The sequence below is a fragment of the Fringilla coelebs genome (genome assembly GCF_963513975.1).
Source record: "Fringilla coelebs genome assembly, chromosome: 4".
In the NCBI taxonomy this organism is placed as follows: Eukaryota; Metazoa; Chordata; class Aves; order Passeriformes; family Fringillidae; genus Fringilla; species Fringilla coelebs.
In genome coordinates this window covers 22,957,749-22,979,684 of record NC_140032.1, presented here as the reverse complement: position 1 = coordinate 22,979,684, position 21,936 = coordinate 22,957,749, and the positions used below count along the sequence as shown (strand labels likewise).

The following is a 21,936-nucleotide window of genomic DNA, read 5'->3' as shown; positions in this document are numbered from 1 at the left end:
AGTTCAACACTGGCAATCCAAATTGCCAGAGCTCTTACCATATGCAGCTGGACTTTACCCTCAAAGAGAGCAGCAGCATAATCGGAATTAAGGTGCATACTTGCTACTGTCCCCAGGTACTCCACATCTTTAAGTTTTTTTACATCTAAAGGATTCAAACAGAAAAGATAAGGTAAAAATATTTTGATCTTGTACAGGTGTTCACTTAACTAAATTTGCAGCTGATTAAGCAGATGTGAAAACCTCACAACCAAGCAGAGAGGGGACAAGTTACACATAAAGACACTTTCTTCTTAGCACTCAGAGAACTGGTTAGAAACTACAAAAGAAACTCTTTTCCTAGGTAACTCTGACTAGTATTTTTACAGTTTTATTTAATTTACTGTCACTGAAAAAAGGGATGCTTAGAAAAACATGAAAGTCTGAAACCCACCATCTAAAATTTGCATACAGCATAATCAAATTTTTCTTATGCCGTAATAACAACATGAAGATCTGCCAAACTGAAAATTTAAACTCTCTAGGATCACAGTTCCTAGGTACTTTGCCAAACTTAGTACTTTAAGACACAGATACATAATATCTCAAAAGCCACTTGAAGTCCTTCATTGATTAACAAGACTATGTGGAAAAAAACAAGTAAGCAACAGTCTACATTTCATGACCAATACCTCAAGGCTCAAATGAGTAGTTTTATTTCTATTATTGACAATGCCTTGCCATAACTGCTTCAGCCTGCAAAAATTATTATCCCATCCTACCAGGACTGTTGGCAATTCAAGTTTTTATTGTACAATGTGGAATGTCCAGAACTGCTAAACACAATACTAAATTAATAAAATAAAAAACAGATTGCTGCATTAGTTTTAAGAGAATAAATTTATGCTTACTATTCTCTCCAAGTGCATAAAACCAAGCCCGATTGTTCATTCCTACAGCCAAATGATAAACACCAATAGCGACAAAACTGGGCTCTACTTCAACAGAGACTGTGACTGGTAGCTCCTGTAAGAAAACAGAACAAAATAATACAATTTTCATCCACTTTCAATACTTACTTTAATTACATCTACATGAAGTTTAAAAGGAAGAGGTTATCATACGCTTTCCACATGATTTGCTATGGTGACTTCAAGCAGAGAAGTGAGGTATGCAATCCGTGTACTGCAAGCATCTCCAAGGATTGGAAGCTTTGTCAAGAAAACATGGAGGGATCCTCTTCGTGTAGATACTGCCAACAGCTGTCCATCATCTGTCCAAGCCATCCGATCTACACCTAAAATATTCACAAGTTTTTGTAAAAAAACATAGCTCTTTCTTTAATTACTGTAACCAACAAAGAATTATTTTGCTCTAAACTGTGAAATTTGTAGGAATTAATATCTAGAACATAGGTACTAAAGCTAACCAATTAATACAATTCCAAGATCAATTAGAATCACTCAACTCAAACACATAATTAACTAATTCAGTATTTTCCTGAGAGTGAAGACTTCACAGAATCACTGAATGATTTGAGCTGGAAGGGACCTTAAAGCCCCTTTAAGGCCATCTAGGTGCAACCCACCTTCCACTAGACCAGATTACAGATCTGTTACAAAACTGATTTACAACCTTCCTCTTTTCAGCACTGAAAAGAGCACATTCAGTTCAGACAGCACATTCAAAGTGATCTATAATACTGGAAGTAGCTGAGCAGAATTCAATCTCATTCCCCTTACTGCCAAATCAGTAAGTACTAAACACAGAACTGCTGTTTGTTTCTCGGTGTCGGAAAATGCCATCAGAAAAACCAGGCTCTAACTGACTAACACCAATATTCCAAGGGAGACAGGGAAGTGTGCTGAAAATGTCCAAAATTTCTTAAAAAGAAAAAAAAAATTAAAGGAAGCTTTTTAGAAATATAAATGCTGGAGGCAACCATCTACTTGACAATAACTGAAGCATTTACACACACTACATGAGGAGATCAGGGTGGAAACTCACTACTCAAGAAAATGGTTTTGTAACATTGTTCTGGAAGCCACAGGCACAAGTCCTGTACATCAGGACAAAATCAGATAAAATATCAATGTTAGAACAAGACATGCTGAAAAGAACCAAAAAAATCATGTAAAGAAGCAGAAACCTGTTAAGTATATTATTGTAATAATCTGAATACATTGTAATACAGATTCAAAACTGCACAACACTAACTGATAAAATGTTTTGAGCTGTATTTCTCTATACTTTGAATAGGTAAAATATGCTCCCATTTTGCTACAGGTGACCTAATAAATACAAGTTGGGAAAGCAGGAGTTTTTGAAAAATTCTATATTTACACAGTTTTTCCAACAGCAGTACTTTTACTCTAAGAACAGAGACACTGTCAAAATTCCAGTTTACTTAATTTGTAAAATTTTCTATCCCCATGGAGAAAGTTAACACACCTTTGTTTTCCTCATCCAAGTTTATTATGGCATACATTTCTCTCATATCTGTCAGATCATGGATTTTGATGCTAAAACAAAAATGAAGAGTCAGTCATTCCCATCAATCCATCATTAACTGGAAGAACCTAGTCCAATCAAGACAGCCTAATGGAGCAAAAAGTAGAACAAAAATGCAAAATATCTTCAATTTCCTAAAAACAACACATTATTATCCATCACTGTAAATAGTGTATCACTGCATTACAGTACAAAAACATTTGCTCAGAGAACTAAAATTTAAGGAAAAGGCACAAATCCAATTTGAAAGAATTGTAGGTTAGGGAACACAGATTGTTACTCCCTTTTGATCTGTTACAGCATTTTAATTTTAAAAGACATTACCGATGGACACACAGGGCTTGGAACGCCTTTTTCCATCGGACGGATGCAAAAAATACTTTCAATCCTGCTGCATATAAAAGGGGCAGAATGAGAATTTACTTATGCTGTCATGTCACTCAATACAAGTTAAACCACTCCTTAAAGAAATAATCCTTATTGCACAGTAGCTCAAGTGCTTGAAGTTGCCCCATGTTTTGCTCACAGTTATACCACTCTTGATGTGCAAGTGTCATAAATCAGCAGTTGGTTCTACACAGAGTTGAGAACAGAGAAAACCGTTTAACTCCTACTATGACACAAGTCTTCTTTTGCTGAAGAACTCAGATATCACAAAAGCAGGGATTAGCAGACAAGGAGCTAAAGGAGCTGTTCTATCATATGTACTAAACATTCTGGAAAAACTCCAGTGTATTTAATTCCAGTTATTTACTTCCTTAATTGCTCACACTTTCCAACTTTTGTCTAGACTGCAGGTAAAACCAAACAATGGAGAGGAGGATATCAGGTATCAACATACTCAGTAGAGATTTAAATTAATTTTTCTCCTGTTAAGCAGATGCTTATGTTCAAGCAATAAATCTCAGTCAAGAAGTTTGGACTATCTTGTTGCCAAGCAACATAACAGAAAAAGAATGAATCAAAAGGAAAAATACATACTAAAGTTTATTTCTTTTTTGCTTACAATTAATGATATTAATTACAGTTGCAGAGATTTTTGTCAATAATAGCTTCTCCTAGCTCTAGGCAGAGCAGCAGTTCCATAGAGCCATTAATCTTACCTTTTCTAAATTCACTTCTCAGGAAGCCTTGACGCCTTAGGAAGCAGAGTGTGAATGCCCAGTAGCTCCAGTCCTGAGAGATGAATTCTATTCTTTATATATAAAACTACCACTTACCAATTGTCTCCACATGATGCAGCTTTGTTTAATGACTGTGATATAGCAATGCTGCTTAGATTATCCTTATGATTATGAGCTTGAAAGACTTCTTGTCCTATTTCACGAATGTGGGTAGAAATGACTACAAAAAACCCTTGTGAGAAACCAATCATAATATAGCCATCACCATACCTGTTACAAAAAAGCAACAATATAGAAAAGAAATCTATTAATGCGATATGCAAAAAGTATTATCTTTCAGACTGCTGGGGTACAGTCAATGCCTCCCAGTAACAGAAAAAATAAACAGATTATGGGAATTTATATATATCATGTTGAACCACATAATATAAAATAGGTTAAGGGAAGACTATCAAAGGTCCCTAAAGGACAGAATCATGTCTGTGCCCAGATGCCTCTTAAGTCATCTTTATTGTCTCCTGTTTTCTATAACGCCACTTTATTTTCAGCAAGCTGTACACCTGGCAGTGATGCCATGAGAAAGATTTCTGGTATCCTCATTGAAATAAGCATACAAGAAGATGGTAACTTTCATTTCAAGGTTCTGGCCTATGTGATCCCATCAAAGCCATGTCAAAACAATAATGCCAGTCACTGTGCTCTTAAGGGCACTGCAAACATAGTGGAAATACCAAAGCAACAAATTTGTGAATATTCTGCTTACTTTTCATAGTATCAAGTAGAAATAATGAGGTTAAGGGGCACAAATAGTTAGAGCATGTAAAGATGAATTCAAACAGTATCTCATTAGCTCAATTGCAAGAAAAATCACTGCAAGAGAAGCAGCCCAGGTACACCTTGTAACACATGGTCATAAACTACGAAGCATATAGTTTCAGATTTTTTTAGAGTTGTAGTGTAAAGAGATGTCAATTCCATGTTGACTGAACAGGCATTAAAAGACAAGCTGTAATGATTCAAAGATACAGAAATAGTACAGCTACTTTTTTGGTACAGATCTGAAAACTTCTAGCTTAGGAACATTACCAATGGTATTGCACAATAAGAAGGCTGTAAGAACTTTGCACAGCTTTGCAAAACAACAAACTAGCTGAAGGACACAACTCCACCCCTAGCTCTTCCACCAGTTACTTATCCAAATAGAAAACAACCCATAAACCTGTCAGTTTAATCTTCTGTGTCAAGACAGCAACATACTTTTGTTCAAAGCTGGGCATACCAACAGTGATTCTGTTGGAAGATACTGTTTTTATAGCTGTTGAATCATCAAGTAGAACAGTTAGAAAATGAGACTACCTTGTGTTCAGAAAAAATTACTGAAAAGGATACAATGCAGCCAAGAAAAATCCAGTCTGAGCACAGGATAGATGATTTTGTTTCCAGCATTTATCAGAACTACTTGGAGAATCTCAACTTCTTAATACTAGAATAATTAATTAAGAAAGTTTTGCTCACCATTTGTAGCTTACAATACTGCCATAAGGCTGCTGAAATTTCAGATCAATTGGGTTATCAGGATCATTCAAATTAAAAAGGAAGAGAGTCTTCTTGCCAACCACTACACTGACCTGCCAATGAATGAAAAGAAAAATTAACAAGAATGGCATAACTTTAAAGTAATGCCCTGTATTTTCACTAAAAGATGAGATCTAGGAATTTGAATAACCCTTAAGAATCCCATGGATCTGAATTCTGAACATTCATCAACAGTAGAAGAAATTTTCAGGACATTCAGCTTTGTGAGCCAGTGGTTCACAAATTTAAATGCAAGCTCAGCAGGATACACATCTCAAATTCAAGACTTTCTCCTACAGCAGTCAGCTCCATTTCCTCAGAAGAAAAGGCAGCAGGTCACATGGAGTTATCCTGTTAGATTATTCCCGCTTGAACTACAGTATTTGGTAGTGACTTCTTACTGTGCTTTCCCTGGTTGATACTCTTTCATCAGTCTTCATAACTGAGAACTGCATGTCACTGGGATCTGAGCTGACTGAGGTCTGCAAGAAAGAAGTGCAGATTGAGAAATCAACAGTTAATGTAGCCCATACTGATGATAAATAATTGCATTATTCCTGCCACGTATAATTTTGCATAAGGACAGACAGGGAAAGTTACTACTGCATTTGGTACCAAAATCAAGAATATCATTGGAGAAGACATGACCTCAGTTTGGGTCTTAATGACATGTCAGCATAAAATAAACTGGAAAAAGCCCCTGGTCCTTGAAAGCCCTGGGATTCAAAAGGCACAAGCTCCCATAGGTCCCAGCTTTCTTGGAAACCAGAAGTACATCTTAAAATCAAATGTCCATTATAAATAGTACCTGTCTTATAGTATCCCCTTCCTGATTGCTTATAGTAATCATTCTGTCTTCACCTCCTAAAGCAAGGAGGTTTTCAGTACTCCAACAGCCACAAGTGATCCTCTTAGTGTGTTTACCTGAAAAAGAAAAAAATATACACAACACAAATCAAACACAACCAAAAAAAAAAAAAAGAAATCTGTGATGGAAATATACACCCTTCAGCCAGTCACTCAAAAACACAGACTGTCAGAATTTGAAACAACCTGTCAGAGCAAGAGCCTTTTTTAAAAAAAATCTGCTCTCAGATGGAAGTCTTTTGACTTTATATGAAACAGCACAGCCCTTCTTCCATTTATTTGCATCACATTTCTGGGGAATGTGTTACATCCTTAGCCTTTATGCCCTGAGGTACTCTAAGCAGGTAAGAAAGAGTAACTTAGCAAATGAACAACCACATAATTCCTGAGCAAGAGACATAACACAAGTTCCTCAGGAAGCAGTAAGGCAGTGTTAGGTATTTGTGTATATATACATATATATATATAAAACTTAGTGTTCTCTGAAAATACTCTCCTGAGTACACCAAAGTAGAAGATGCAAGTTGAGTATGAGCACGTTTTTCACCTGCATGTTCATATAGAGAACTGGAAAGGAAACTATGTATATTATCAAAATTCCACTTTCACATGCGCCAGAGTAGTTCCAAAGCAGTCCATACCAAGAACAGAAATCTTGCGAGAAGTCTGACGGTTATATATGAGTAAATTTCCCTTTGTTGTTCCAACAGCAAGTAAAGCTCCAACTCGAGACCATAACAAGAAAGACATTGCATCCCTAAAACAAAGAAAAAATTTACTTTGTATAGTAGAGATTCCTTTCATGTATTCATATATTAAAACATTTTGCATAATAAATTTTGCATTTGTCTTTAATTTCTATGAGTCATACAGACCAAGGAAAACTTTCAAATTAAGTAAATGTTCTCGACAAATAGCAGAATTATCTAAGTATGCAGAAGATAGTAAAAGTAATAAAAAATTGTATGAGGTAATGTATTGTGACTTGTACAAATAAAAATGGGTCTGCAAAGATCAAGAGTCTTTGATGGAATCACTGGTAATTTTCCAGTCGCTTTTTGTATTTTTTTTTGTTTGGTCTTCAATAACTATGCATTTAGGCAACTCAAAAGTGAGTAGGTCTGGTTCTAGTCAATGCAATAAAGAAGTTAGAAAGACCTATTTTAGCTTGAAGTTTCAGACAGAGAAAGGCCTATTTGGTGTATAATTAAGGCTTTGCAGATAATAAATATCATGTTAAAAAAACCAAGAGCCTCTTAAGCAAAAAAACCTATAAACCAAAATTTTCTAATTAGTGCAGTCCTTCCCAACTTTTTAAGCTTCACTCTAGGCATGCAATAGAAATTTAAAATATTGACATGTGAAATGACCTCCAATATATTTGGTTTGCATGTAAGCATGTTTTTCTAATTTCAAAAAGGGAAGGATATCAGAAAAGCCTCATTATCACACTGTTTTTGTCTTGTGCATATTCTGCTTAAGCAATAACACTGTGACAAAAAAAGGATCAGGGACTTACATTGATATATAATGTTCTAGCAAGACTGCCTCCAGTAAGCAATTTACCTCCACTATTACAGAGAAAGATCATGAAGGAACTGCAATTAACTGCAGACTCCATTCTGTTAAATACTTCCTATGCTCTTTTTTGCTTGCATACTGGCAGGTTACTCTTCTCCCCATAGTATTTGTTCACACATGAAAATGGTACAATATGGTCTGTTCATTCCCTCAATATAACATGTGTATAATATACATCTTAACAAACATAGGAAAGAGTTGTTTCCACTCTCTCTCCTACGGGAAGAATGTTTATGTAGAATGCAAGAGTTTAGTGGAATAGACTCAAAGAAGCCACAAGTTTAATTGTTAAACCAAGCTTATCTTTAACCCAATGCTTGATGGTTATGCAGACCCCAGGAGAGTCTAAAGTTTGTGGTCCAATTAAGAAAGGTAAGGCTTTGAACCTTAGTCTATCTCCTTTCATCCTAAACTACTCTACTTTGTGAATAGCATTTTAGCCCCCTTATTAATCTAAGGGGGAAAAAAATTCTTAGCACCACTGATATCACTTCCCTTATTTTTAAGCTGCCTTTAGCTGGTGTGAAAGACTTAGGAGGAAGAGTAGCAAGTGCAGATACATGAAAAATTCACCCATCCTTGTTGCTACCACAAAGGTGAAACACTGAAGAGAAGATCTCTAGAGACAAAAAATAAACAAACACCCTGTAACCCCCAAAATCCCCATCCACAACAAACACTTCAAAACCAGCAAATTATATAAAAATAATTTAGCAATGAACTGTAGCATATTAGTTTAACATATATATATATTATGAGGACTCCAATAAAAAGATGATCTTGAAATATAGCCTCCATATCAACAAGTCACAATGGTAAAACAATGGTATTTAAATGGTATTTAAAATACCCACATTAAAAAAAATTTCTTACCTCATGCCACTGTCTACTTGGCTTGTTTTGCTTGTGATTGCATCCCACAGAAATATGGTGCTAGATTTGTCTGTGATTATTGCTAAAGTATCTCCATCTTTATCCCAGTCCATAGCAACACAGTTACTGAAGAAAAAAAAAAAAATCACTAGGAATGTTAAAATGTGTGAGTGCACAGAAACAGCCAGAATGATTCGAGTCCCTACTTTTCCCTTCTCCTCCCCTGCAAACCCAGATTGCAGATTTATCTGTAAACTAGTTCTATAGCAACCCCACTCTCATTCAAATCTCATTGATGACAGGGGCTGAGAGGAAGGTCATAAAAAACACTGCTACCTATGTTCTAGTACTTGAAATACTGTCACCTTAATTTTCAAAAGACACTGAAAATCCTCTGTAAGGTTCTGGTTTGTTAGAAGCTACTCAGAGTTGGGATTATTTTTCTGATAATACACCTCTGATTCCACACAGCTTTCCTCACTTTGGACAGCTTTCTGGTGAGAATGTGCATTTATCACACATTGTGCAAAACACTGCACAGAGAGAGCTGGGCCATGGATATTACCAAGCAAAAGAGACTGACACAGCCAGACCATATTATGAATGACACCTAACCCAAACAAGGTGTGATGGTCAGTGAAATACATGTGAGTCTGGTAAAGACAATGAGAATTGCATCTCCTGGTTTGGTGCAAGGTGGCAAGACCACGAACTACAAAGACTGGATTTCTAGACTTCTTGGGGAACTAAGTCATTCTGGCTCATGTTTACCAGTGACACAGGGCTATGTAAGTGAAGATTTGGAAATTAAAGTTGTACTCTTGACTAGAGATTTCAGCCTTAAAGACCATGGGAGTTCTGCCTTGACTAAGGGATTTATCTTAGTTGAAATTCATCAGGTAGCGAGTAACAAAATTAAAAATTTCCATGATGACTAAGAACAGTTAAAGTGCTAAGAAGAGATGAAGAGTACACAAATGAAACTAACCTGAGGTATTAATGGTGCCCAATAAAATTGTATTTATTGAGCAAAGAAATATGATGACCCAATGTCACACCATTTTTCCCTAGGTCCATATCCAGCCTGTTCCTATGGTCTGACTACCTTTTAAGAAGTTCAATACATCTTCCCTAAGTACATAAGTTTTTAGATTTAATCTGAAAAAATCCAGTTTGTAAACTCCCATTCCACTCTCTGATGTGAACCAGAGTGTGATAAGTTAGGAAAAAAGTATCATCTTCACCTAAAGCAACAATGCCAATATGTACATTTATGCCACTGATGTAAACAGTGGCATAAGCACTAAACCAAAGAAGTATCTTTCCTCAGCAAAGCCATGATAACAAATTGTTAGAAAATCAACAGTAGCAAGAATACAAGGATATATTGCACACAACCTCATTATGATCCTTCTTAATGTGATAGATCTTTTTTTTACATTTTAATTACATAATGTGTCTTCTCTGCAAGGTATGTTCACCAGAGATAGTATATCACCCTACAAATTTCTCACATTCTCTAAGTACCTCACCAGAAGAGAAACATTTTTAAAGAAAGCAACAATGAAAATAATTTAAACCTATCTTAGTACCTACCCCGGCAGGTTGATTTCATTTTTCTTCTGACCATGACGATCAAAAATTTTCACAGAATGATCACCTCTGAAAAAGATTAATATATAGAATAATTCCCTTTCTTTATCATCAATTTTGATGGACAAATGCAATGAATAGTTGCAGTCTTACCCTATTACAGCAAGAAAATTTCCTAAAGTTTTCTGCCAAGCAAACTGCACAGGAGAACCAGACCAAGATTTTTCATACAGAATGAATACTTGCTGGAGAGACAAAAAAAAAAAGTAGGAAATGATACATCTTAAAATCATAATATATAAGAATACTACAACTGCCTAGCATGTTAGCAACTGAGTACTGTGGTGGTTAAACCCCCCCCCCCGCCCCCAAAAAAAAAAATTCAAACCCGACTTCTGTGTCATTCCAATGCACTGAAGAACCAAAATCCCAAATAAATGTTCTTTCAATTTGAGTGAAGTTTCTGCTGCTGGGTGTTCACCTAGAGAACTGAGACTCTATAAACTATAATTTTTGCCTCTTAGTTACAAGAATAAAAAATTGCAAGAGACTCTCCCCTTCTTGTTCAAAGTCCATATTGTTAATAGTTCTCTAAATTTAATGGAAAATCTGGGACCAGAAAGCATCCTTAGTTTGTAAACACAGAAGGCTCAACATTCACTCTTTGAGAGATAGGTAACCTTTTTGTTACTCTGAATTGCTGGGTCTTAAAAGCTAAGCTCTCAAACAAACACGCTATAGAAAGAGATTCTGACTTCCAATGGAGAAAATTTCTGAACGTCCTTTTCCTTTCACCCCACCCAGAGATATTTTTCTGCAACCTGGGTGTAAGGTAAAGCCCACAAGTTTGTTTCACAGCTTGCTATCGTGACTTACATCCCTACATGTCATAAGATAAACCCCAACACCTGCTGTCCACCAAATGCCTGTGAGGTTTGCTGAAGTCTGACACAGGTTCTTACGCCTTCTTTTGGGTCAGTGTAAACTGAGGCATTCTTCACACTGAATCTGCATTGTGCTCACAGGAACAACAAAAACACAATCACCGCATGCCACACTCATAAACGACATCTGACCATGACGTTTGATTTTGAAAAATAATTTAAAGAGGAGGGGCACCAAGATGATTTGAGGGAGCGTCATCTCTCCATCTATGAGGAGAGGCTGAGAGAACTGGTATTGCTCAGCCGGGAGAGGCCAAGGCTTTGGCGTGACCTAACTGTGGGCTTTCAGTACCTGAAGGAAATACACAGCATAGACAGGGAAGGACTATCACAAGGCCATGCAACCACAGAACGAGGGGGAATGGCTTCAAACTGAGACAGGTTTAGATTAGTTACTAAGAGGTTGCTGTGACGGTGGAGAAGCACTGGTACAGAAGTTGTGGACACCTCATCCGTGGAAGCGTACAAGGCCAGGCTGGATGGAGCCCTGAACAACCTGGGCTAGTGGAAGCTGCCCATCGCAGAGGCGTGCTAACTAGATGGCCTTTAAGCTCCCTTCTACCCGAAGTCTGCTCACGCGAAAGAAAACAAACGCGGGGCTGCCGGCAAGCACACCAGGCCCCCCGCCGCTGGCTGGCGGCTCTTCTCACCGCGCCTCCCTCCCCTGCACAGGCCGCAAGCGCCACCGCCCACCCGCTCCGCCGAGCGGGCCCCGCGCCCCCCGGCCGCTCCCGCCGGGGCCGCGGCGCCCCGCGGCCGCCCAGACCCACCTTCATCGCGGCCACCGCGGGCTGCCAGCACCGGCACCGCGCATGCGCCGCCCGCCCAGGGCGCCGCGGTTACCGCGGAGACGGAGCGGGCCGGGGGCGGGCAGAGAGCGGCCCCGGCCCGGCCCCCGGCCCCCGGCCCCCGGCGGGAGGAGCTCTGCGTGAGGCCGCGGCCCCAGAGCGGGGGGCGGGCAGTTCTCAGAGGAAACGCAGAGTTATAGACCGCAGGCACGCAGAACGGACTTCTAAACCACGGAATAAAGGCACACAACCCGCCAGCAAAGCCTCTTGAGATCAGCTGTATTCCAACTGCAAAGCTTCATCACAAAGTGCCACCGCTTTTTTTTAAACAATAAATAGTTCGCCGAGAGCGTTAAAACACACGTTTAAAATTAGAAATGTACAAAGGACTTTGGATATCGGGCACTTCAAACTTTAAGAAAAATAAAAACAAACAAACGCAAAACATTCAATGAGTTCACATCTTCCCATTTTTCACGGGCGGTTCTGTTCGGAGAACAAAAGGGACAAGGCACGTAAAAGCAAATACGAAAAAGCTTCTCCCGCCAACATTTAGACCGTTCAAAGCAATGCGGTGTAACAGCAGAGGGCTCGAGAAAGGCAAATTATGAAATATCTTAAAAAATTAGGTATCTTTTAAATAAGGTAACTAATTTGATACAGCCCGGCAAGAAACACTTCACTGTCCTGTAAGATGCTGAACATGCTTATAGTGGCAGCTGAGCATCTGGCAGGATCGGGCCCTTTACATTTTTAAATAACCTTACAGGAAAGACAGACAATTTCTTCATCTTATAAAATTATACTTCTCATAGTAGTGCAAAGCCTCATTTAAAAATGTAATTAGTCTAGATGTAATGGAATGCTTCAAAAATTCCAAAGTGCAAATATTAAACTTAAATTGGTTAACTGTTAATCACACTTTAGAATTCTTCCAATAATGCATACAAACAGCAAAGTAAATACAAGAACCAAAGCAGAGAAAAAGGTATGATCTGCATCTCGCATAGCAACTCTGAAAATCCAAAAAGTACACTGGATGTCAAAAATATCTGTCAGAAATTATTAAATAGCAGGTTTCTGTTAGCATAAGACAATATTTAAAATAAGGCTTCGGTTAAATAAAAAGTTTGCTAAACTAGGAATGATGCTAAAAAGTGCAAAAGATTCACCAAATACACAACTTCATTTCCAAGGCAGACATTACACCTGCCGTTTACAATAGTTTGCATTGGTTTGTCAGCCTGCCTTGTAGTTACTCAGATACCTATTTTGCGTTTATTACAGGCAAATTAAATCTATGGGGTCCAATCCTATAACTTGTTTCATCCAGAGACAGACCCAATTACATCAAAGTATATCCATTTATAGCATCATTGCTCTGCATTTAGGGAAATCAAGGCCCCAGAACCATAACATTTGATTATGATAGTGAGTTCACTCATTTTCTTAGCACTTCCTAAACAGAAGTCCTTTACTGCCAACTGGCAGTTTGCAGTTAACTTTCTTACAAATAGAATTCTTGTAACATATGCATAACAAAAGTTTTAAAAAAGTGCTTAATATTGGTCCATAAGAACATCATGTCAGCTTCAGACCAAACACTTTGCTGTGGTAGATATCCTGCACCTGGTGTTGATTGGTGCAATCAATCGTAGTTTGCTTGAGGAAGAAATAATCCTCTGAGTCTACTCAGGACACAGGAGAATGTCACCTTCTCAGAGAAAGTAATTCAGAGTTTTACAGTCACAACACATGCTCCAGCTCTTCCTAAGCACAGTGGTGCAACCTGTAAAAAAACAAACAAACCATCCGTGAGATAAATGCAATCAGTTTTAAGCAATTTCCCCCCCCCTAATTATATGGCTGCAGCAGAATGACGATATCACCCATGCTCTGTTAACATGACTTACAAATTGGTCCAAAATTGGATACAAACACAAAGAAAAGGTAAAGATCTTTTATATAATAGAGTGAAGCATTCTGAAAACAATAGCAAGCCCTAAGGACATCAAGCAATTCTTATTGATAATTTCAATTATTCAGTATTACAGGAAAAAGAAACCTTTGTCATAGTACAAACTGGATACCTGAGCTAGACAGACAATTGAGTAAAGGGTGGTAAAAGAATGCATTTCTCAGCAACAGAAAATGCCTAAAATTATAGGGGCAACTTCTCCTTTTTACTTGATTATTTGATAAAATCCTGTTGAGAGTTCTTGAAATCAGAATAAATTTACCAGTCTTTATTTTTTAATTGCAAACAGAATTTACTTCTGGCAAGACCCTTTTTTGCTGAGATTCTGCTGGACTTGAACAGAGGGCAGTAGTTTCTAACACTCCCCTTTGCTTCCCCCTTTAACTTTCATAGTATTGCAATGTATGTGAATAACACACCAAGTGGTACAGAGACTATCCTGGAGACAAAAAAAAGCTGTTTATGCCAACTCCCCTATTTCTTTTTTTCCCAGGAACAAGACTTTCATAGAGCTGTCTGTAGCTCTGACAACCTTCACCTGAGAAAATTCCACTGCCTTCTCCTGAGTTGTGTGAAGATGAAAAGGTGGCAGCCTGCTGACATAATGAGAAAATGAAGGTACACACATATTTCCTAATCCCCCTGGGAAAAGTTTGAAACTATCCTATACACTGGGATTGTGGCATTCAGTGAGACACAGAGGGTCAAGGCTAAGGATACAGAGGTACATCCAGATGATCACGACCTAACCATGTGACATTCATTTAGACGCAATGGGGAGAAGCACAGTTTCTCTCCTCTGGTGAGAAGCACTTTCTGTCCTCTGATACACTTTTTTTTTTTCTTCAGCAGGACTAACAATGCCATGGGTTATCATTACCAGTACCAGTGAACGCCCCAAGCTCTGACGATCCTCCTTGATGACTGGTGTTTTAAGAGCTTGCAGCAGTAGGAAATGGAGGGAAATGGACAGCTGAATTTTTTTGTGTTCCAGGGATTTTATAAACAGAAGTTTAGTTCCTTTTTTGAATTAAGAATTTGGGGCTATTACCAGAATAACATATTCAGGTGGTTCAGAATTCAGTAGCCTAAATACTGCTGGTCTGATGTTATTACAGATAAGCTTGGACATTCATCCTGGTCTGCAACTGGACTCCAGGAGGGCCTTGGTGTCCCACGGAGTCTGTGCTGTATGTGCCAACCTTTTGTGGATGTAGACACTTTAGGGCATCTCAAAAGGCATTAGATACCAAAGGACAGTCAGCTTAGGATGTCCTTGTGTGTGCTCTTCCCACAGAGAGACACATTTCTGGAGCTATATAAAAGTAACCAAGCTCTGAACTGACAGTAATAGTTTCTGAGCATGAACTGTAAAATTATTTTTATTTTAAAGCTGCAAAAAGAAAAATGGGTAAGGGCTTTCTGGAACCTGCATACACTGTACATAGCAATCACCTCAGGAAGGGATTATTTATGAAAAAACGACCAAAACCTTGATGAAATAAATGTTGAGAGACACATTAGAGCTAAAACTAATCTATATTTGTCATTTATCTTCAGAACAGGAAGTGATGTAAACAGAATCCTTTATGACAGTTTGGGGAATGTGGCAATACATTTTATTAAAAGTAGCTGAATTTGTCAAAGAAAATAGCTATACTCTTGCAAAAGAAAGGGAGTTTATTGGAAATTAACAACTGTCTGTTCAAGAGAAGTCATCTCAAGATGGTACACAAAGGAAAAAAAGAGACTCAACAGACTAGTAAGAAACTGCTTTTTAGGGAAGGAATATTTGAATTCTCCTTGCAAAAGGAGGCACATTTGAAATAACAATATTAATAGTAGTGTATGGTCTGATCAGAAACTATACCTGTGTCCATTCATTTGTCTGGGGATCATAAGACTCCACGGTATTAAGATATGTTTGCCCATCATATCCTCCAACAGCGTACAACTTGTCACCAAGAAGACACACTCCCACTGCATCTCTGCTAATGCTCATAGAGGCCACAGCAGTCCACATGTCTGTTTTGGGATCATACCTAAAAGAGAATTTGTGTTATGCACTGAAACTGTTAACAAAATTCAACAACAACAACAAAATGTACTGGAATTGATGCTGTCAAGGTAGTAGAAGACAGCACAGTACAGATCTGAGTGTCAATTTCAAAGGACTTTCCCTCCTCAGTTGCGGTCCCTTTGAAACTGTTTCTTTAGTCATCTGGTAACACAAGTCACTACTAGCCAGATATCTGCTTCATGCTGCTTTCCAAATAGTCATATGGCCACATAGAGCTGCTCTTACTACATTCTGTATGTCTAAATATACCATGCCACAAACAGTTCTGCTGCTACACCACAGCTGAGCAAGTGCTTGTTTTAAGTATGTCAAAGCACAGGCTGGTAAAATTTGGTTTGGCACTAAGTTACCATTACTAAGATTGCCAATTTCAAAAATATTTTAAATTATAAGTGGTTTGAGAAAAGTGGTTTGAGAAAATTATATGGGAAATGCAAAATCCTTAAAACAATTTACAACACTTTTAAAATCAGAAGTATCAGTACAGTAAACAGCAGATGGCTTAATGAAAAAAAAAGTGTGGTTCTAGAACATTATCAACATTCTTTACAAGTCAGTTTGAGAACTACATAGGAGACTTCATGCTATGCTTATGGCAAGGAATATACTTTAATCTGACTAAAAGAGACAATCTTTTTCAAGACTGCAGATGCTTACGGCAGAACTAATGTAATTACAGAGCTCTGAAGGGCTCTAAAAAACTGTACAAAGAAAATAATTATTTGGTTGAGATCATATTTGCTAAAAAGATTGAAAGTTGAAAGACAGTAGTCTTAATTTATTTGCATGAAGAGCATAGATACAAAGAACTCTAACAATTTTATTTCCTGTCCTCTAGTCAAAGTATTACACAAATGCATGCAAGCATAACTGTAACATGAAAACAGAAGAGGGTGATTAGTAAGCTAAATGTAGAAATTACTTTTCCAATTATTTTATAGTTTATAAGCAATTGTATTTATCTGGGAATAGAAATTTTTGTTGCCAAATATAATTTAGCAGTTTAGTGTGGTTATAAAAGCCTGATTTTTAAAATTAATATTTTTTAATTCTTTAATTTTTAAAAGGAACTAGTTCCATGAATTGATGGTCTTCAATTTCAACTCACTAAAAGAGCAAGGACAAAATGCATTACAAGATGATTCCTATTTATTAAAGTCATGAGTTCTGTAACTTTGTTTAAGAAAATACTGATGTAGAAAAATACACAGACTTACTGCTTCTCTCAGGTTTCTGATCATCTGTATAGCCCTAAAAATTTGGTATTTGTTGAGAAGTAGCTCCCTATCTGCAAACCTTTCTGGAGTCTTTTCAGTGCAACTTTCCCATGTTAAGGGCTATGGGCCACACTGTATTTTCAGGTCTACCAGGACTCTGAAAGTTTGAAAACTACAGCTCTCTTGCGGTGGATTTTTGTGGTGTGGTTTGTTGTTGTTGTTATTTTGTTTTGGTTTGTGGTTTTTTTTGTTTGTTTGGGGTTTTTGGGGGGTTAAGGGTAGAATATATGCCCTGGCATGAATAAATTTAGTAAAAGAATATGGGCAATGAGCACTTACAGTAAGTGTTGGGAGGTAATAGAAAAGAAGAAAAGTTTTACAGCTGGTGGTGGGGGAGCAGGGAGAGAATTAAGGCATAGTTCAGAAATACCTAAAATGCCAGTGAAGATTTAATACAGTGAATTATGAAGTATTTACTATCTTTTAAAATGATTTTATGGATCACATGTGCTTCTGCAATTTGTGATACAGTCATTCATTAATCACTTTACAGAAAGATATACCAACCTAGGAATGACTGAATTACATGCCAATTTCCCAGTGTCATTAGAGGGTACAAGAAAGAATTTGATATATAAAGATCCACAAAAACTTACTGTTAACTCCTTTGAAAGTTATTATATGAACAGATTCAGACTTCTTGTGTGAAAGAAGATCTGCTCCATTTTTAAAAGCATTCAACTCCATGTTGTTTCAGTTATCAAACATAATTCATTCAATGAGATTGTTAAAATAATCTAGATGAATTGCATTAAGAAGAATTTGCTTTAAATATTCTGTCCTGGTAACATTTTGAATCATAGTATGCCTACACAGCACATTTTTATACGTAATTTTCCTCTGTTCAAGCTAAAAATAACACACCTATTCTACTGGGTTTCTCCTTACAGCTCTTTCCATAAATCACCTGATAGACTGGCACTATCAGAACCCCATGGCAGGACATGCCTCCATCAGGACATTACCTTTCTACGCAGTCTGACAGCCTGGATGTTAAGTTGGATGCTGGAGCATCGTGGCCACCTATTGCATACAAGAACCCGTTCCAGGTGGTTACTCCTACACCACCTCTTCTTTTTGACATCTGAGCACAGAGAGTCCATTTGTTTGTATGAGGATCAAAACATTCTACTGACTTAAGACAAGAACTTCCATCTCGACCACCAACTGCATAAAGCCTACAAAGTAAAACAAAACAAAAAAGAGAAGAAAATAAATAAATAAATGTTGTCTGAATAAGACAGTTTCTAGTGAAACATAAAGGATTTCAAGTTTGTTAAAAAGGGAAGTTTACAAGGGGACTTTCAACTTTCAGTAGACTGTTCTGTTGTGAAAACTCAGGCAAGATTTTGCTCCAGTCTTTTCCTATTGTAACGATCAATGTATAACAACAATAATTTACAGAAAATGGAATACATTACACAGCATTTATGTTCCAACCTATGTCTATAGCTAGCAATTTCAAAATTACATATGTGACTTGCAGGGTCCGAAGGACAAATTCAGTAGTGGATCTGTGCAGGCACCATCCACCCTGCCTCATCTTAGGCATTCAAGTGCTTTTCTGGACCAGGGTTTTAGTTCATGACTGACAGCCCTAACTTAAATCCCTCACACCCACTAGGTGGCCCAATTTGCTTAGTCCTAAGAAAAAGGTTTCTATCATTTGGTACGAAGGATTTCAATTATTTGCAAGGGCTGACTGAAATGAATGAAAAAAAAATGGGTTTAGGAGGAGTCAATCACAGGTCAACCTTTAAAACTAATCAAATAATCAAACTTCATAAAGAGCTTATGAGAACAGAATTTATGAGCCATCTAGGCATAGCAGCAGACATGGCCAGCATTATTATTTGGAAAAGTAGGAACAGAGAAGCCATTCTAAAAAGGAAGCAATGCATCAGAACAGATAGCACATAAACAGGAAGAGAAAATTTGTGGACAATAGAGTATAAATATTCTGCCACAACCACAATACCACTCAGTAAATCAGTAGCTTTTGTCTGTTGTGTCACCCTGGCAAAACATGGCTTGCATCTCTCTCCACTCTCAAAGCAGGGGCACTTCTTTGGCAAGAATTGCATCTCTGACTGCTTATGTGCATACCCAGGTGAAAGTCAGTGTTATTAAGGGTGAAGCAAGAGACTGAACTTGTTAATTTAGCTTGAATTGCTAATTTAGCTTCGTTATCATTGATTAGCCTTAGTATATTTAGTGCTGATGCAGTAAGTGCATTCATAATCAGCAGCTCCAAATCTGCATTTCTGTAGCTTGAAAAAAACACACTGTTTGTGGATCTGTGATTGTTAAAGTATTGAATGCAACCAGACTTACAGCTCTGAACTGCTTATAAACAGAAATTAGACCCAGCTGTACCCAGCCCCTCTGATCTCTGGGGACCAGCTGGAATGCAAGGGGGATTATTTTCTGCCAAATTTCATAGTCTAATGCAGCAGGTTCTTGGTATAAGAAAGATCTTGCCATACTGAAGCAAGTCCAGCTGACTGTCACTAGGATGATGAGGGTCCTAGTACACTTGACATACAGCTGTAATGCTGTGGAGAGGCTTGCTTGACCCAGCACAGTATCTCTTCTGTGAATGAAGAAACTTGGCTCTTAATGCTAATAACTGGTATCTATCAAGAGAAATTATTAATAGTCATTTAAGTTGGTCTTTTAATTACATTAAAATAATGAGATTTTTAAATTTGAAAACAGAAACTCCTTCACATACTTTCCATTTAATATTGCTACACCAACGGTGCTCCTGGGGGTTGACATGCTAGCTACAAAGTTCCACTGACGAGCCTGTGGATCCCATCTTTCTACTGTATTCAGGTAGCTCCAGCCATCATGTCCTCCTACAGCATACATAGGACCTTCCAACACAGCTACTCCTAAAATACAGATATGAAAACAATTAAGAGGAATAAAGATCAGAATTTCTTAGTCCAGTGTGCACCAAAAAACTGAAAAGAAAAAAAAATCCTTTTGGTAGCTGATGCTACCAAGTACAATCTTCAATATAATCTGAAGGAGAAAGGACTTTGAAAAAGCAGTTAGCATCTAAACAAAATTTCCACCCCCCCCAAACTTTATTTCTGAATGTTTTTTTGACCAATCCTAAACCAGGTAACCTTTAAAAAAATATGCAGCCAGGCTTTACAGGACAGTACATACCAAGACCGTGACGATGAGTGGACATTGGTGGCATTACACTCCAAGTTTTTGACCTAGGGTTGTAGCACTCCACAGTATTCAATGTTTTCAGTCCATCTCTGCCACCAACAACAAACAATTTATCATCTAAGACTGCAACTCCAAACTGTAATCTTCGTCCATTCATGTTTGCTACTGGAGTCCATGTGTTGGTACGAAGTTCGTATTTTTCAATGCTTGTAGCTCCTGAATGACAATATATGCAAGTTACATATGGAAAAAGAAAAAGTTCTGAAGCACTAGGATAGTTTTTATTTTAGCAATGTGCTGATTCCCACAAGACACCATGATATCCTGCAGCGTATTCTTAAGTCCGTGTAGAGAAATAGTCTTTTTTGACTTCCTCAGCAATTACCTGCACCATTTATAAAGGACAACTTTCTTGGTGCTTTTCAAGACAAAAACCAGGTTTTGTAACTGCTTTGCAGTATCAAGCCTTTAGAAATAGAAATATTAGGAATATCAACCAACCATGTGGAATGCAATCACATATTGAAATCAACTGTTTTGTAATATTAGACAAAAAAGCTGATGGTATATGATATGAACTACCAAGAAACAGCTTTAAAACAACAAATTACAGAAAACACTTTCTCTGCTGTAACTTTTCTAACTTACCAGATCCTCTCTTTTCTCTACATTAGAAAGTAGAGAATTTTCTATGAAAAAAATAATCTGAGTAGTTCTGGCAGAGCTATTTAACCATTAGTCAAAATATTTTTGTTGTTTTGGCTTTTTTTTTAAGCATGTTTAGGTCACCTTTGTGGCCTTTCAGACCTTTTCTTCCTCTTCCAAAATACTGCCCCCTCAAGTAAATAAAGATTAGTTTGTATTCAATTAAACACTTTGCTACTCAGTAATCAGCTATTCCTATGATAATTTCATATCAGAGCTCTAGATTCCAGAATATTTACAGCAGTCTCAAAAATACATAGGCCTATTTAACCTAATAAACAGTATACACTTTAGATGTTTCATGGTCTCTACTGCCAAATCCTTGAATTTTAGATTTAACAGGTTGTAAAAAAATCTACCAAACATTTCTTTTAAAAAGAAGCAAAACAGCTCATCAGCTAAACATTACATAAGCCAATACCTTTTGTTGCATCCATTCCTCCAACTGCAAACAAAACGCCCACTGTAGATTTTCTAGGTTTGGTGCGAGGGCTTTGCAACATAGGTCGTCTCTCTGGCAACAGATGGTACTTCATTGCTTCCATAATGAGCTTTTGACATTCAATGTCATCCCTAAAGAGTGCGTTGTTCTCCATGTCTGCCAAAAACTGTGAAAAAGAAAGAAAATCAAACAAGCTCTATTGCTATAAACCACATGAAAAATAAAACCATGATTGCCAAGATAATGTTTTATACAAACACTTTCACTGCCTGATTTTAAATCTCTGTATTTTCAAAATGGTCATATAAAAAAAAAATAGGGTAGGGTAAAAAATAAACTTCTAATAAACAGAACGTTCACATTTGAGCGAAACCATCAAATAAATAAATAAATAAATAAATAAATAAATAAATAAATAAATATTTAAAGA

The 21,936-nt window shown here is 37.4% G+C and overlaps 2 protein-coding genes across 5 annotated transcripts in view; both read right to left on the bottom strand.

Moving 5' to 3' along the window:
• WDR19 (WD repeat domain 19) overlaps positions 1-11,838 on the bottom strand; it is a 40,031-nt gene extending 28,193 nt beyond the window's left edge. For both annotated transcript variants that reach the window (XM_084204375.1, XM_084204376.1), the window contains exons 1-13: positions 11,818-11,838; positions 10,257-10,348; positions 10,107-10,172; positions 8,511-8,636; positions 6,698-6,813; positions 5,998-6,113; positions 5,591-5,671; positions 5,130-5,242; positions 3,711-3,884; positions 2,431-2,501; positions 1,104-1,276; positions 891-1,005; positions 39-145 (exon numbers count right to left, since the gene is read on the bottom strand). In XM_084204375.1, the coding sequence (XP_084060501.1) occupies positions 39-145; positions 891-1,005; positions 1,104-1,276; positions 2,431-2,501; positions 3,711-3,884; positions 5,130-5,242; positions 5,591-5,671; positions 5,998-6,113; positions 6,698-6,813; positions 8,511-8,636; positions 10,107-10,172; positions 10,257-10,348; positions 11,818-11,823 (1,356 nt within the window). In that variant the 5' untranslated portion in view covers positions 11,824-11,838. The remainder of the gene's footprint in view (positions 1-38; positions 146-890; positions 1,006-1,103; positions 1,277-2,430; positions 2,502-3,710; positions 3,885-5,129; positions 5,243-5,590; positions 5,672-5,997; positions 6,114-6,697; positions 6,814-8,510; positions 8,637-10,106; positions 10,173-10,256; positions 10,349-11,817) is intronic.
• A 260-nt stretch (positions 11,839-12,098) lies between these two features.
• KLHL5 (kelch like family member 5) overlaps positions 12,099-21,936 on the bottom strand; it is a gene marked incomplete at its 5' end in the record, with an annotated part of 48,085 nt that continues 38,247 nt past the window's right edge. For all 3 annotated transcript variants that reach the window (XM_084204243.1, XM_084204242.1, XM_084204244.1), the window contains 6 exons: positions 12,099-13,624; positions 15,684-15,855; positions 18,136-18,348; positions 19,905-20,067; positions 20,351-20,575; positions 21,486-21,672. In XM_084204243.1, coding sequence (XP_084060369.1) covers positions 13,568-13,624; positions 15,684-15,855; positions 18,136-18,348; positions 19,905-20,067; positions 20,351-20,575; positions 21,486-21,672 — 1,017 coding nt within the window. In that variant the 3' untranslated portion in view covers positions 12,099-13,567. The remainder of the gene's footprint in view (positions 13,625-15,683; positions 15,856-18,135; positions 18,349-19,904; positions 20,068-20,350; positions 20,576-21,485; positions 21,673-21,936) is intronic.